The 13,879-nt window shown below is 51.9% G+C and overlaps 1 protein-coding gene across 1 annotated transcript; it reads right to left on the bottom strand.

Moving 5' to 3' along the window:
* Positions 1 to 43: 43 nt before the first annotated feature.
* On the bottom strand, positions 44 to 4,906 carry LOC128337385 (transmembrane emp24 domain-containing protein 10-like). The gene is made up of 5 exons (XM_053278320.1): positions 4,010 to 4,906; positions 3,685 to 3,805; positions 3,051 to 3,124; positions 2,030 to 2,156; positions 44 to 1,445 (listed from the first exon to the last, which is right to left on the bottom strand). Exons 1-5 carry the CDS (start codon positions 4,202 to 4,204, stop codon positions 1,324 to 1,326), a joined length of 639 nt encoding a protein of 212 aa, XP_053134295.1. The 5' UTR covers positions 4,205 to 4,906; the 3' UTR covers positions 44 to 1,323.
* Between the last annotated feature and the right edge of the window lie 8,973 nt (positions 4,907 to 13,879).

The following is a 13,879-nucleotide window of genomic DNA, read 5'->3' as shown; positions in this document are numbered from 1 at the left end:
TTTTGTATTTTACCAGTATAAAGAAATGCATTCCGCTCCACAATAAAAGCACACCAATTATTTTAATACAACTTGGCATCTCTGCTGGAGTTTGCATTCTTTCTGTCGTCGAAACTGAGGCAGGCGTTTCTGTTGCAGCAGGAGAAGGGGGAAAGACACTGGAAACATTTCCAGTTCACGTCGGAAGGCAGAGAACGACGAAATTTGGTTCTGGGTGTGGGTGGAGTGCTAATCCACCGGAAGCTGCCATATACTGAGTCAGACTATTGCTCCATCTGGATCAGGATTGCCTGCACAGGCTGGCAGTGGCTTCTCCCAGGTTGCAGGCAGGACTCTCTCTCAGCCCTAACTTGGGAGATGCTGCCAGGGAGGGAACTTGGGACCTTCTGCATGCAAGCCATCCAACTGCATTTGGATCAGAGACTTTGTGTGTGAACACTGTAAGATATTCTCCTTTGGGGATGGAGCGGCTCTGGGAAGAGCAGAAGGTCCCAAGCTCCCTCCTTGGCAGCCTCTCCAAGATAGGGCCGAGAGAGACTCCTGCCTGCAGCCTTGGAGAAGCCACTGCCAGTCTGTGAAGACAATACTGAGCTAGATGGACCAATGGTCTGACTCAGTATACGGCAGCTTCCTGTGTTCTCCATTTCTGTTGGGGCCAGAATGTGGGTATTCTGCAGGGTCCCAGTTAGGGAGTTAGCTGCCAGATGTTGGACTACAACGCCCATCATCCTATGAGAATGAGGAGTCACGGTCCAACCTCTGGGGGCCAACGTTGAAAACTCATGGCTGAGACCCTGAAGAATGCCATTCTTCTGTCCCCAACTGAAATGGGGAGAACAACGAACTTGGATCGCCCCCTCCCCGCCCCGGATCTTTCCAAATGGCGGCAACATCTCAGAATCAACCTTTTATTGTTGCCAAAAAGGTTCTTCCATGCGCTCAGCAAAGGAGGCTCCAATTCACGGGAGGCTTCAATTAATTAATTAAAAAGGAGCCTCACCAAATGCTCCACACCACGCCACCTGGGGGGGAAAGGCCCCATAGTCTGTCCGGGGGGGTGGGGAAGCAGAGCTTAGGTGCAGAGTCCGTTTCCCACGCCTTCCCCACCACCAGCTCCGTATCCCCGAGAGATCCAGTGAAGGTGCCGTGGGGAATCCACTGGAGAGAATCCAGCCAGCTCAGAATCCAGTGGAGAATCCAGTGGATCAAAGTTGGAGGGGGAAAATGGTACCATGGAGAGCGTCGTCCCTGTCCACGGACTGCAGGGCAGACCCCTATAAACGTGACGGACACCCCACCCACCCCCCACCCGCTGGTGCTTATTCACTCGATGAGTTTCTTGGCCTTGAAGAATCGGCGGAGGTAGAAAACCTGCCAGGTGGCCAGGCCCACCAGGCAGAGCATGGAGAAAATGCTGAAATAGAAGACCCGGGCGCTGGTGGATTCTGCAAAGAGAAAGCGCCAGGGTCAATAAGCAAGTCAGGGTCGGAGTCAACGGTACCCTCCCACCCGGAATCAAATTCGCCGCAGCCCCGGTGAGGGATGATTTCTCAGTGGGGAGGGTGTGGCACTCTGCACATGCACAGAAGTGCTCTCTATTTATTGATTGTATTTTTAAATGAAATCGGAGGGCGGTCTACCATTCAGACCAGACAACTGAAAGCTAAAAATCCCCGTAAAGACAAATTAAAATTGTCACCACTTAAAACATCAGCAACTAAAAGCCTGATATAAACAGATGGCTTATTGTGACAGGGCATGATGGGAGTTGTAGTTCAGCAACAGCTGAGGGGACGACAGGTTGAGAAACCCGGGCCAGAGTGGATGAGTGTTGAATGTAGTGTGTCAACAGGGCTCGGCTCTGTAGCTTGGTCTTTCATGGCTATGCTGTGTCTCCTTTATCCTTGACCACAGATGCTAGATCTCTGCCCCCACGGAGCTTGCAGTCATGCTGGCAACGGTGGGGAAATACAACAGAGAGAGGAACGGGGAAGGATTTGGGAGGCCTGTTGAAGGTTTTCCAACTCACCGTTGGTGTCCCGCATTTCCTCTTCTCGCTGCTTCATGAAAGCAAAGTCTTTGACGATGGATTCGGAGAGGTCCTCCAAGCGGCGAAGGTCTACCTCCAAAGGCTTGAGTTTCTCTGCCTTGGCGACCTGCAGAAAAAAGGCCCGGAGAGAAGTCTGAAGGGGACCACAAAGCCCAAGTACCATATTTACCCAAATAGAAAACGACTCTGAATTTAAGACACCACCCCCCCCCTCCAAAAAAAAATCAGAGGCTAAACTTAGGCGGTACCTGTATTTACCCAAAAGGAAGGGGATTCTGAATTTAAGACAGCCCCCGATTTCTAACATCTAAGAACACGGGAAGGGAAACCTGGCCTCGGATTTAGGGAAATACGGTAACGCTGGACCTCAGTGGTTGCGTCGTAGCTTAAAGATGCAGCCATTTCTGGGGTGGGCTACACTTTGGGATGTTTAGAAACAGCCTCCATGTGGGCTGTAGTGCAAGAAATGATTGTGCTGGAATTATTATTATTATTACTATTATTAATTATTAATTCAGTTTCTATACCGCCCTTCCAAAAATGGCTCAAGGCAGTTTACACAAAGAAATAACAAATAAATAAGATGGCTCCCTGACCCCAAAGAGTTCACAATATAAAAAGAAACATCAGGTTGACACCAGCAACAGTCACTGGAGGGATGCTGTGCTGGGGGTGGAGAGGGCCAGTTGCTCTCCCCCTGCTAAATACAAGAGAATCACCACGGTAAAAGGTGCCTCTTTGCCCAGTTAGCAATGGACTAACTGGGAATTAAAGGGAATTAAACATGTCTTTGAGCAGTATTCCCTCTAACAGGGTTTCCCACCGGTTGCTGAATACAACTCCCATCATCCCCAGCCAAAGGCCACGACATCTGGGGATTCTGGGAGTTGTAGCCCACAACATCTGGGAATCCCTGTTAGAGGGAACACAGCCCTTCTGGCCTGTCCTGGGAAACCTCGAATAGATCTACCTATTTGGAAGTATTTGGAATCGGACTTACATTTTCGTAATTGAGCGCCTCTATGCCATGCTTGATGCTGAGGGAGATTAGTTGGTCAGGGATCCGGAAATTCCCTGAGAGACCAGAAACGGGAGAAGAACCATGAAGTGTCAGCAAAAAACAAGTTGTCCTAGTCAGAACGAACCTGCCTACTTTCCTTCCACTACCCCCGCGACGGGAATAAATTGGGTCCGAATCGGTTTGACAGTCCATGCGTCCGCCATCTTGAATCGTGGTGGATGGCATCACAAACGATAACATTGGGGCACACACACACACCCTGTGTGTGGGGTGCCTGCTGTGGCCAATTTGGTTCATATGGGTTAGGCGGTTCACAAGTCAGCCCACTTGCGTCTCAGATGTTCACGCGTCCTCCATCTTGAATCGGGGCGGAGAACACAGTCACTAACCATGCCACCGAGGTGTCCCTGTGTGCCGCGTACCAAATTTGGTTCAAATCGGTTAGGCGATCCACAAGTCAACCCCCCTGTGCCTCAAAGGTTTCCGCGCCCGCCATCTTGAATCGGGGTGGACGACGGTCACCACAAGCGTGACACCAGTGGGGCACCCCCCCCGATGTGTCCCCACCGCTGTCGCAAAGGTGGTTCAAAGCCCACTCCTGCCCTCCCCAGACCTGTCTGGCCGTGGCTCTCGAAGCAGATTTCGTAGACTTCATAGTCTTCCGTGGTGAAAGCAAATTTCCCCTTCTTGGCATCCTCCTTGGAGTACAGGATGTGTCCCGCAGAGTCCGTGACCTGTGGGGTAGAGGGAGGCGGGGGGGGGAGTTGCCATGTCAGCTCTGTGCCAGGGAGAGGGAGAGAACCCCCCCACACACACACACCCCACCCTGGAAAATAAACTCCCAGCAGGTGGGGCCCCCACTTGCCTCCCTCCCGCGGCTCCCCCCACCACCCCCGGAGCCACCCTTGGGGGGGAAAGAGAGTGAGAGAGACCCTCACCCGCAAGTCGATCCGGACCCCCGGCGCGCCGGCTTCGGAGACCTGGTACTCGCCGGTGACCATGACGTCCCGGTGGAGCTCCTCTTTCAGGCACTTGCGGGTCTGCGGCGGCAGCTGGAAGGAGAGCGCGTGGCCGCCGCCCGCCGCCAGAGCCAGCACCAGGGCCAGGGGACCCAGGAGTCCGGGCACCCACATGGCTGCTGCGCTCGGGGGCTGGGTGGGCAGAGCTGGAGGAGGCGGACCCCGCGGCGACCCTCCCGCTGCTCCGCTTATGCCCTCCTCCTCCCCACCCGCAGCAAGGCCCCGATCCGGTTACACACGCCCCGCAGCAGCCGCTCCCGGGTATTGGCTGCCGGCGGGCCCCGATCCCCAGCGGTGGCTGCTTGCTCTGGGCCCGATCCCTGCCTGGCCAGCTCGCGGGCTCCTCTCCATCCGCTGCTTCTGCCCTCCCTACCTGATGCGCTCATATCCGACGTGGCGCTCTGCGGCGCGTTCACTCCGGAGGGGGCGGGGCCAGGCGGAGGGGAAGCCACGCCCCCACCCCGCCGGCGGGCAGCAGCAGCGCGCGAACCGAGCTGGGCGCCGTCGCCGCCTCCAGACCGGATCGATCCCCGGCCCCGCGCGCCATGCCCGTGGTCTTCACGACGACCACCCTGCCAGGTCGGCCTGCTCTGGAGATGTGCAGCCTGATTCAGGGGGGCACGCCTGACCTTGCGGGGTTGTTGGCCGGATCCTGTGTATGGTTCTTCTCCTTGGGAAAGAAGCCCGGCCGCTGGGTTCGGGAGGGGAGGCTCGTTCCCGAGAAAGAGTGCGCAGCGCTGTCGCCTTCATGACATGAATGCGGAGTAGTTAGCCCGGGACACCCACCCAGGATTTCTCAACCGGGTGTTGCTGCTGCAGATGCGGTTGGACTACAACTCCCATCATCCCTTTGTCCATATATGGTTGGACTACAACTTCCATCATCCCTTTGTCCATTGTGCCTGGGGGTGGTGATGGGAATTGTGTTCTCAAAGGTAGGACTACAACTCCCATCATCCCTTTGTCCATTGTGCCTGGGGGTGATGGGAGTTGTAGTTCAACCACGTGTTCTCAAAGGTAGGACTACAACTCTCATCATCCCTTTGTCCATTGTGCCTGGGGGTGGTGATGGGAATTGTAGTTCAACCACGTGTTCTCAAAGGCCCCCCATGTGGTTGGACTACAACTCCCACCATCCCTTTGTCCATTGTGCCTGGGGGTGATGGGAGTTGTAGTTCAACCACGTGTCCGCAAAGGTAGGACTACGGCTCCCATCGTCCCTTTCTCCGTTGTGCGTGGGGGTTGATGGGAGTTGTAGTCCTTCCAACCACATCTGGGGGTTCACTTTTGAGAACCCTTAGGCTAAGGAGTAAGCCTCACGGAATTAAAGGGAGCTTACTTCTGAGTAAGCCTGCCTGGAGTGCTGCGAAGAGCGGGGCTTTCTCTCTTCCGCCCCGGTGCTTGTTGGTCTTAAAAGTTTCGGATCTAACACGGATTAGTTACCACCAGCTTCTAACCCGACTCGCTAGTGCTAATTAAGGAGGGGCAAAAGGGTGGATTTGTCCCACCCCCCCCCCCCCGCACCGCCCCCCAACCCTTTTAATACACAATCTCTATGCGTGTGGGTGTTAATTATTCCGGGATCATCAGGAGGCGGCTGTCATCCTGCTGTCCGTGGCTGTACCGTAAGAGCTGGTCTTGTGTTCGCACGCATGAAAAGTCCTCTTTGCTAAGCAGGGTTTGCCCTGGTTTGCATTTGAATGGGTGACTACACTGTACAACCTTCCTCTGATGGGGCGGTCCAAGGTTCCCTCCCTGGCAGCTCCAGATAGGGCTGAGGCTCCTGCCTGTAGCCTCGGAGAAGCCGCTGCCAGCCTGTGTGGGCAATACTGAGCGAGATGGACTCAGTAGAAGGCAGAGTGCTTTCTATGAATACAAAAACACGCTGGGTGCAGAACTGACTCCGGATTAAGTTGGAGCGTGCCTGACCGTCCGTCTGGATAACCTCTAGTGGTGCACGTTGGCCACAGCAATGCGGGTACGTGTGAACCCGTGACGGGGGAGAATTCGCCGGCGGCTTAAAACTACGCTTCCCAGGGTTCCCTGGGAGACGCCCTGCTCGTGTAGTGTTGAGGTCAGCGCGACTTCCTGCCACGTGGCAAACGATGCGTCACCTTTTGAGTGCATCCAGCCGACCCTGAGAAAGCTAGATTGATCATGGGTCTCGGGGCTGCGGGTCTGGAACACGCGCGTCATGGCCGGAGCTGGATGGAAACACTTCTTTAGACTGAGGAAGGGATTTGATCACCCAGCACTGAGGAAAGAGCACTCTGCAGATGTTCAGAGGAACGCTAGCCTTGACTAGTCTTACTCCAGAGGAATGGCATGGCTGTGGCAGGAAAACCTCCCTGACAGGAACGTCTGAAACTGCCCTATTCTGAAGTCGGGTTTTGGCTGGCAGCAGCTGTCTTGGGCACAGAGAGACGCTTTTAACGATTAGGAATCGAAGCTAAGCACCTTTGTTTGAAACTGCTGTTGGACTAGATGGCCAAGCTATGGTTGGACTACAACCCCCATCATGCCCTGCCACTGGGGATAATGGGTGTTGTAGTCCAATGGGCAGCAACTGGAGAGCTTCAGCTGGCCCACCCCTGGACTAATCCAACCATCTGTGCCAGAAGTGCTCAAACCCGAGTCCCCCGCTGTGGGACTACAACTCCCATGGCCCCTGCCAAAATGCCCGGAAAAGATGGGGTGTGGGGTTGTGAGAGGGCACAGAATGTCTCCAGAGTGGGATGAGGGAGGAGAGCTGGTCTTGTGGTAGCAAGCATGAGTTTGCTAAGCAGGGTCTACCCTGGTTTGCATTTGAATGGGAGACTACGTGTGTGAGCACTGGGAGATGTTCCCCTCTGGGGATGGGGCCGCTCTGGGAAGAGCAGAACGTTCCAAGTTCCCTTCCTGGCCTCTCCGAAATAGGGTGGGAGAGACTCCTGCCTGCAACCTTGGAGAAGCCGCTGCCAGTCTGTGTGGACGATACTGAGCTCGCTGGCCCAAGGGTCTGACTCTATATGGCAGCTTCCTCTGTCCCTCGGGATTTCTGAAATGAGTTCTGAAGCAATGCTTTTGCCCCACCTGCTGTCATTCTCATGACCAAGCCCTTCGGAGGCAGCAGGGAAAGCAAGTCCAGGAATTTCAAGTTTGTCTTCTTTTGTATATCATATTGATGATTCGCCTTGGCAAGTTCAGCTGACGTACAGATTGACCTTTGTGCAAGATCTGATGTCAGGACAGATGCCAACATTTGGAGCATTGCAGAAGTTAGCCAAAAGTTGGGCACCTAAAAACTCTCACGGTGTTGCTGGTGTCTGCCTTATGTTTCTTGGTAGATTGTGAGCCCATTGGGGACAGTGGGCCATCTTATTTACGTATCATTTATTTTTCTATGCAAACTTGCTTTGAGAACGTTGGTCGAAGAGCAGTAAACAAATATTCGTAGTCGTATATAAATATTCAAAGTGGTAAATAAATATTGGTCGTAGGAGTCCCCCTGCTAACTGAGGATAGAGGCACCTTTCAAAAGTTGTGATTTCTCTTAGATTTTAGCAGGGGGAGAGCAACTGGCCGTATCCACCCCCCAGCACAGCACCCCTCCAGTGCTTAGCAAAGGGGATGATTCATGCTTGCTACCACAAGACCCGCTCTCCTCCCAACATTATAGCTGGGTCAAATTTCTGTGCATTGAACGATGACATGACAGGCAGACATTCAACCGGCGAAGCTTCCCTGCCTGGGGGGGTGGGGAGCTGGCGGCTTCTAGTTGGGAAGGGCTAAGGCCAGTCAGCAGAGTGACAATGGTACTGGTTGAGCTCGGACTTCGGGCATCAGGAAAGGGATTCCAAAGAGTGCCACTAAGCATGTGCAGAGCGCCCTGTGCTCAGAACTCCAAGCGGGTCTGCACGGCGCTCTTCTCAAGCATTGGACAACCTCCGGGAGCTGACTTGCAGAGTGGGCCTCAGCTCCTTTTAGCAGGATCAGTGCCTTGGACTTTGAGAAGGGCTTAGTGTGAGAGAGGGATTTGGAAGAAAGTCAAATGGGGGGGGGAGTTGGGGGGGGACTCAACAGGGATCAGGGAGCCCTCTCAGGAAAATGGGGCACGGTGACTCAGCCCCGCCCCCAACTTGCCCCATTTCCCCCAGTGCCAAGGGGTGGGCTTGGGGCAGAGGAAGGAGGGAAGGGATTGGCCGGTGCCAGTGCCGTGACTCACCTCCCCTGGAATGGAGTTCGGGTGCCAGATTGATGAGCCACTAAGTCGGGAGTGACTCACCAGCACAGCAGCCGCCTGGTAGCCAGGAGGCAGAAAACCGCCGTTTTCTTGGAGCTGAATTAGAGCCCCCCCCCCAACCCATTTTCCTGCTCCTCTAACAGCTGCAGATTCAGCACGTGCAACTTTCTCAGGCCATCCGACGCCATGCGGCAGAATGCAGCACCTGTTGGATGCCGGACTGTCAGGCTGCTGCTCAGCAGGCTGCTGCTCTGCCCGGAAATTGGGGGTGGGGGTGGGGGGGTGATCCCATGTTAAGCTAAACTAGGTAGAGGCAGAGAGGGATCTGCCCAAACGGCGCCCCACATCCCTGACCCACTCCACAAGTGAGCTTTGTGGCTGAAAAGGTCTGAGTCTCCCTCTCTCGGCAGGCAAAACACCAGCCTTCTTTGTTTGCTGTCCTGACCGGCTCCCAGCGTTTTATTTTGCTTTATTCCATGCCCAATGGCCACGTTTGCAATCGATTTCCCAGAAAGGGCTAATTTAATTAATTGATTGATTGATTAATTAATTTCAACGAGCAAAGGGAGGGAGGGCAGACTGGTCCAAAGATGGTTTAATATGGTCAAAGTGCCATGAGGCTGCAAAAGCAAGTTCCACAGGAAACCCGCTCTTTCGTTAGAATAATTAGAGCTGGAAGGGGCCCTCTTCTAGACCAGCCCCCTGCTCAGTGCGGGGCTCTGCTACAGGGCCTCGGACAGCTGGCCACCCAGCGAAGAAGATTCCGCCACGGCATGAGGCCGGCAGTTCCACTGTCCAACAGCTCTTCACGGTTCAGAAATGCTTTCTAAGGTCTAGCCTAATTCTACTTCCTTGTGACTCCGACTCCTGCTAACTGAGCAAAGAGGAACCTTTTTTTAAAAAGTGGCAATTCTCTTTCTTGAGCAGGGCGGGAGCAACTGACTGTATCCGTCCCCAGCACAGCATCCCTCCAGTGTCTGTTGCTGGCCTCTATCTTGTGTTTCTTTTTTAGATTGTGAGCCTTTTGGGGACAGGGAGCCGTTTTATTTTATCTATCTATCTATCTATCTATCTATCTATCTATCTATCTATCTATCTATCTATGTAAACCACTCTGGGAACTTTTTGTTGAAAAGTGATATATATAAATGGGGAATCTGAGACGAGCAAGGCCAGCATACAGCCTGCATCTCTCGTGAAAGCCATTCACACGACGTGGGAGGACATGAATACGATGGATATTTATATCCCACTTTCCCACCAAAGTGCCCAAAGCGGTTTACAATAGCTATAAATAAATAAATAAAATGGTTCCTCCTCACAACAACCCTGTGAAGGAGGTTCGGTTGAGAGAGAAGTGACTGGCCCAGAGTCACCCAGCAAAGTCTCAGGGCTGAATGGGGATTTGAACTCGGGGTCTCCCCGGTTCCTAGTCCAGCACTCTAACCGCTACACCACACTGCCTCTGATGTATTCAGATATTCAGAGATATTTGAAGATGCCTGTCATATTTAATAATTTTTAACACCGTTTTAAAATTTTAAAATTGTAGTGACAGCTTTCTCTGTTGTCATTTATTTTGTTTCATTGTCAACCACCCAGAGACGCAGGTTGTGGGTGGTATAAAAATATGTAAAATAAATAAAAATAAAAATAAAAATCTCCTCTTCTCTAGGGGTAAACACAGAATCATAGCATTTCACCACTGGAAGGGACCTCGGAGGTCATTATTTATTTATTTATTATCACATTTATATCCCGCTCTTCCTCCAAGGGGCTCAGAGTGGTGTAAAGTGTGCTGTGAAGATACATGACCGGCCCAGAGTCACCCAGCGGGTTTCATGGTTGAATGGGGGAATTTGAACTCAGGTCTTCCTGGCCCTAGTTCAGCATCTCTAACAGATGTCCAAGCTTGAAAGATGCCGGCGAGCTTTTCCAAAACAGCCCATCACTGCAAGAGGCAGGCAGTTCCACAGCCCAGCGGCTTGGGCCGTCTGAAAATCCTCCCTGACATGTAGCCTGAACCTACCCCTTCTGATTTCAGCCCGCTGGCTTCCGCCTTGCCCTCAGAAGCCACTGAGAACCAGCCTACAACTCTGGCCTTGTGGTCGCAAGCGTGACTTGTCCCCTTAGCTAAGCAGGGTCTGCCCTGGTTGAATTTGAATGGGAGACTAGAAGTGTGAGCACTGGAAGAGATTCACCTCAGGGGATGGAGCTGCTCTGGGAAGAGCACAAGGTTCCCAGTTCCTTCCCTGGCAGCATCTCCAAGATCGGGCTGAGCGAGATTCCTGCCCCTTGGGGAAAACCCAAACCACCTGCTCCTCATCTTTGTGCCGCTTGTGGGGCCAAGCCTCTGGGGCTCAGCAGGAATCGGGGTCAAGCCATGGGTATGCTGGCCTCTTCCCCAAGTCAACCCCCCCCCACCGCCCCTTTCCTCCATCGTGAATCATCAAAGGCCTATAGCGATGTCTCACATCCTGCCGGATCTCAAGGGAAGAGATTCTCTTTAACCCCTGAAGTGCTGAGGGGGCCCGTTCTCGGAGAAAAACGGCCACCCCAGGTGGAAGAACAGTGGCCCGGGGGGGGGGGGTGAGTGGTTCGTGGTGTATCTCTGTGCAGTGGAAGGAAGGCATCATAGGAGCATAGGAAGCTGCCATATACTGAGTCAGACCCTTGGTCCATCTAGCTCAGTATTGTCTTCACAGACTGGCAGCAGCTTCTCCAAGGTTGCAGGCAGGAGACTCTCCCTCAGCCCGATCCTGGAGATGCTGCCAGGGAGGGGACTTGGAACCTTCTGCTCTTCCCAGAGCGGCTCCATCCCCTGAGGGGAATCTCTCTTGCAGTGCTCACACATCAAGTCTCCCATTCAGATGCAACCAAGGCAGACCCTGCTTAGCTAAGGGGACAAGTCCTGCTTGCTGCCACAAGACCAGCTCTGGAGATGGTCATCTCCAGAATCGCAATACTTTTTACTTTTATTTTTTTACATTTTATATCCCGCTCTTCCTCCAAGGGGCCCAGAGCGGTGTACGACATACTTACATTTCTCCTCACAACAACCCTGTGAAGTAGGTGAGGCTGAGAGAGAAGTGACTGGCCCAGAGTCACCCAGCTAGTATGAGTGGGGATTTGAACTCGGGTCTCCCCGGTCCTAGTCCAGCACTCTAGCCACTACACCACGCTGGCTCTGTCCTGGCTGCTTTCAATTCTTTTTGTGCAGTTTTTTGTTTGGCTGCTTTCCTTCTCCTACTCCCCGCCCGCACACCCTCGGTGATCCCAGTCTGTAAAATGGGGGGAAGTAGCCCGCTTTACAACCCACACAGAGAGTCAGATTCCAAGCGTTAACATTCAAGTATGGACATGTTCCCAGGGCTAATGTCTAAAAGTGGGTGGTTCTGGGCTCCAGCTTTCTAGCCACCCCAAAGCACCTTTGCTCAAACCCCGAGAGCTGGCTGCAAGTTCTGTTCTTGGTTGATGAGGGCACGGCATTCTGCACATGCCCAAGGGCCCTCTGTTCCTCATTCACACATCATTCATTCATTCATTCATTCATTCATTCATCTCATTCATTCATTCATTCCCAGGAGTGAGAGGCCTGGTGTTCGAATCAGGCTTCAAGGACTGACCTTGATTCTCAGGATATTTGCACACTCCACCCCACACACACATTTACAGGATGCTGCTTTCTCTTTTGTGGTGTTTGCTTTTTTCCTTTTTCAGAGTCTTCGGTTTCCTTCTGAATCACTTTCCTTTCCTGAATCTTGGCGTCAGAGTAGAAGAACAGAAAATCCTGAAGCCTAAATCATCTCCTCACCGGGACTATATGTTCTTTTTCCCCACTGAGAACCTTTCAAAGCTGAAACGGCCATAAGCATTTTGTTAGCAAAGGCCAGGCAGGTTATCCTGAGTTCAAATCTTACCACTGTGGCTTTAGGCAAACTCCAGCCTCTAATCTGCCTTTGTGTGGGGACCCTAACCCTGACCGTGGGGACTGGATTACAAGGTGATCATCTGAGCGGTAAAGGGCTTTGAACTCGTCACATGCTATAGAAATAGTATTACCAATGGTGATATAATCGTATCAGGTGATATAATCACATTCGGTTATATTGGGTTATATAAACTGTTTTAAATTGTTCTCGCTGTTTGAAACTGTTTTCATTGTTCGGATTTTAGGGTTATATATGTTTGATTTTTGAATGATTATATTTTGCTTTTGGTTTGTAAACTGTTGGATTGCCATTGGATTGGGTTGGATAGATAGATAGATAGATAGATAGATAGATAGATAGATAGCAAGAATTAATTAATAATAATAATAATAATAATAATAATAATAATAATAATAATAAATATTTTACAGTATTTAAAAATCCATACATCACTGGTCATCCCTCTCAGAGTGACTGGCCTTAGAAGTTCTGATTTTCTGCTTCCCCCAGATGAGAAAAGGACCCAGGTGTCCTGGCCGTCCAATGCCTTCCTTCCAAGACAGCCTGCCCTCCCAGAGAAGTGTAGAGTCTTAATTCTCAAACCTCTGTTTCCCAGTCCACTAATTCCCCCCCCCCGCGTGCATCCCATCCCAGGAAAAGAATCATCTTGCCAGTTTGCTTGTTTGTTTTGAACTGCTCATTTAAAAAACAACAACAATAGAGTCGGAAGGGATCTCAAGATGTCTTCTAGACCAACCTCCAGCTCGATCCAGGAAGCTGCCTCCGGCCCTGGCAGTTGGCTGTCCAGCCTCTGTTTGAAAACCTCCAGCAAAGGCGAACCTCATTGCATGTGGCAGGCTGTTCCACTGTCCAACACAGTTAGAACATTCTTCCTAAGGTCTAACCTAAATCTGTTTCCTGGCCATTTCAACTCATTGGTTCTAGTGCAGCAAATAAGCATGTCTTCTTCTTCTGTGCAAGGGTCCTTCAGATATTTGAGGACAGATCTTAGATCCCCCCTTAAGTTTCTCTTCTCCCGACTAAACTTTCCAGACCCCGCTGACCGCTCTCCTCTTTAACAGGCAGGCAGGCAGGCAGGCAAGCAGCAGCCCCCCACCTTTCTCACATTTCTCCCCACTAGGGAGGAGAGCTGGTCTTGTGGTAGCAAGCATGACGTTTCCCCTTTGCTAAGCAGGATCCACCCTGGTTTGCATTTGAATGGGAGACAACATGTGAGCACTGTAAGATATTCCCCCTCAATGGAGGGGGCCGCTCTGGGAAGAGCATCTGTGGTTCCAAGTTCCCTCCCTGGCTTCTCCAAGATCGGGCTAAGAGAGAGATTCCTGCCTGCAACCTTGGAGAAGCCGCTGCCAGTCTCTGTAGAGACAATACTAAGCTAGATAGACCAAGGGTCAGTATATGGCCGCTTCCGATGTTCCTTAAACTGTTCTGAGCATGGTGCTACGTGGCGGGGAACGCTTCACCTGTTGAATTCCTGCATAGCAAGTTGTTCTTTCCCCCCCACTTTAATTGGGTGTGTTAGAATTGTTTTTATTCTACACTGTGTGTTATTTGTTGTATTGTGTTAGACTTTTATATTGCTTCTATTGTTTTATTAGCCACCCCAGCATTAAT

The sequence above is a fragment of the Hemicordylus capensis genome, chromosome 14, assembly GCF_027244095.1.
Source record: "Hemicordylus capensis ecotype Gifberg chromosome 14, rHemCap1.1.pri, whole genome shotgun sequence".
In the NCBI taxonomy this organism is placed as follows: Eukaryota; Metazoa; Chordata; class Lepidosauria; order Squamata; family Cordylidae; genus Hemicordylus; species Hemicordylus capensis.
This window is presented reverse-complemented; position numbering and strand designations above follow the sequence as displayed.

Bases quoted from the DNA above. Each gene is read 5' to 3' on its own strand.
- LOC128337385 (XM_053278320.1), bottom strand. From the start codon at position 4,204: ATGTGGGTGCCCGGACTCCTGGGTCCCCTGGCCCTGGTGCTGGCTCTG. The intron at 3,806-4,009 runs GTGAGGGTCTCT...TCTACCCCACAG, and splicing joins GGGTCCGGATCGACTTGCGG to GTCACGGACTCTGCGGGACA. The intron at 2,157-3,050 runs GTAAGTCCGATT...TTTTTTCTGCAG, and splicing joins AGGCGCTCAATTACGAAAAT to GTCGCCAAGGCAGAGAAACT.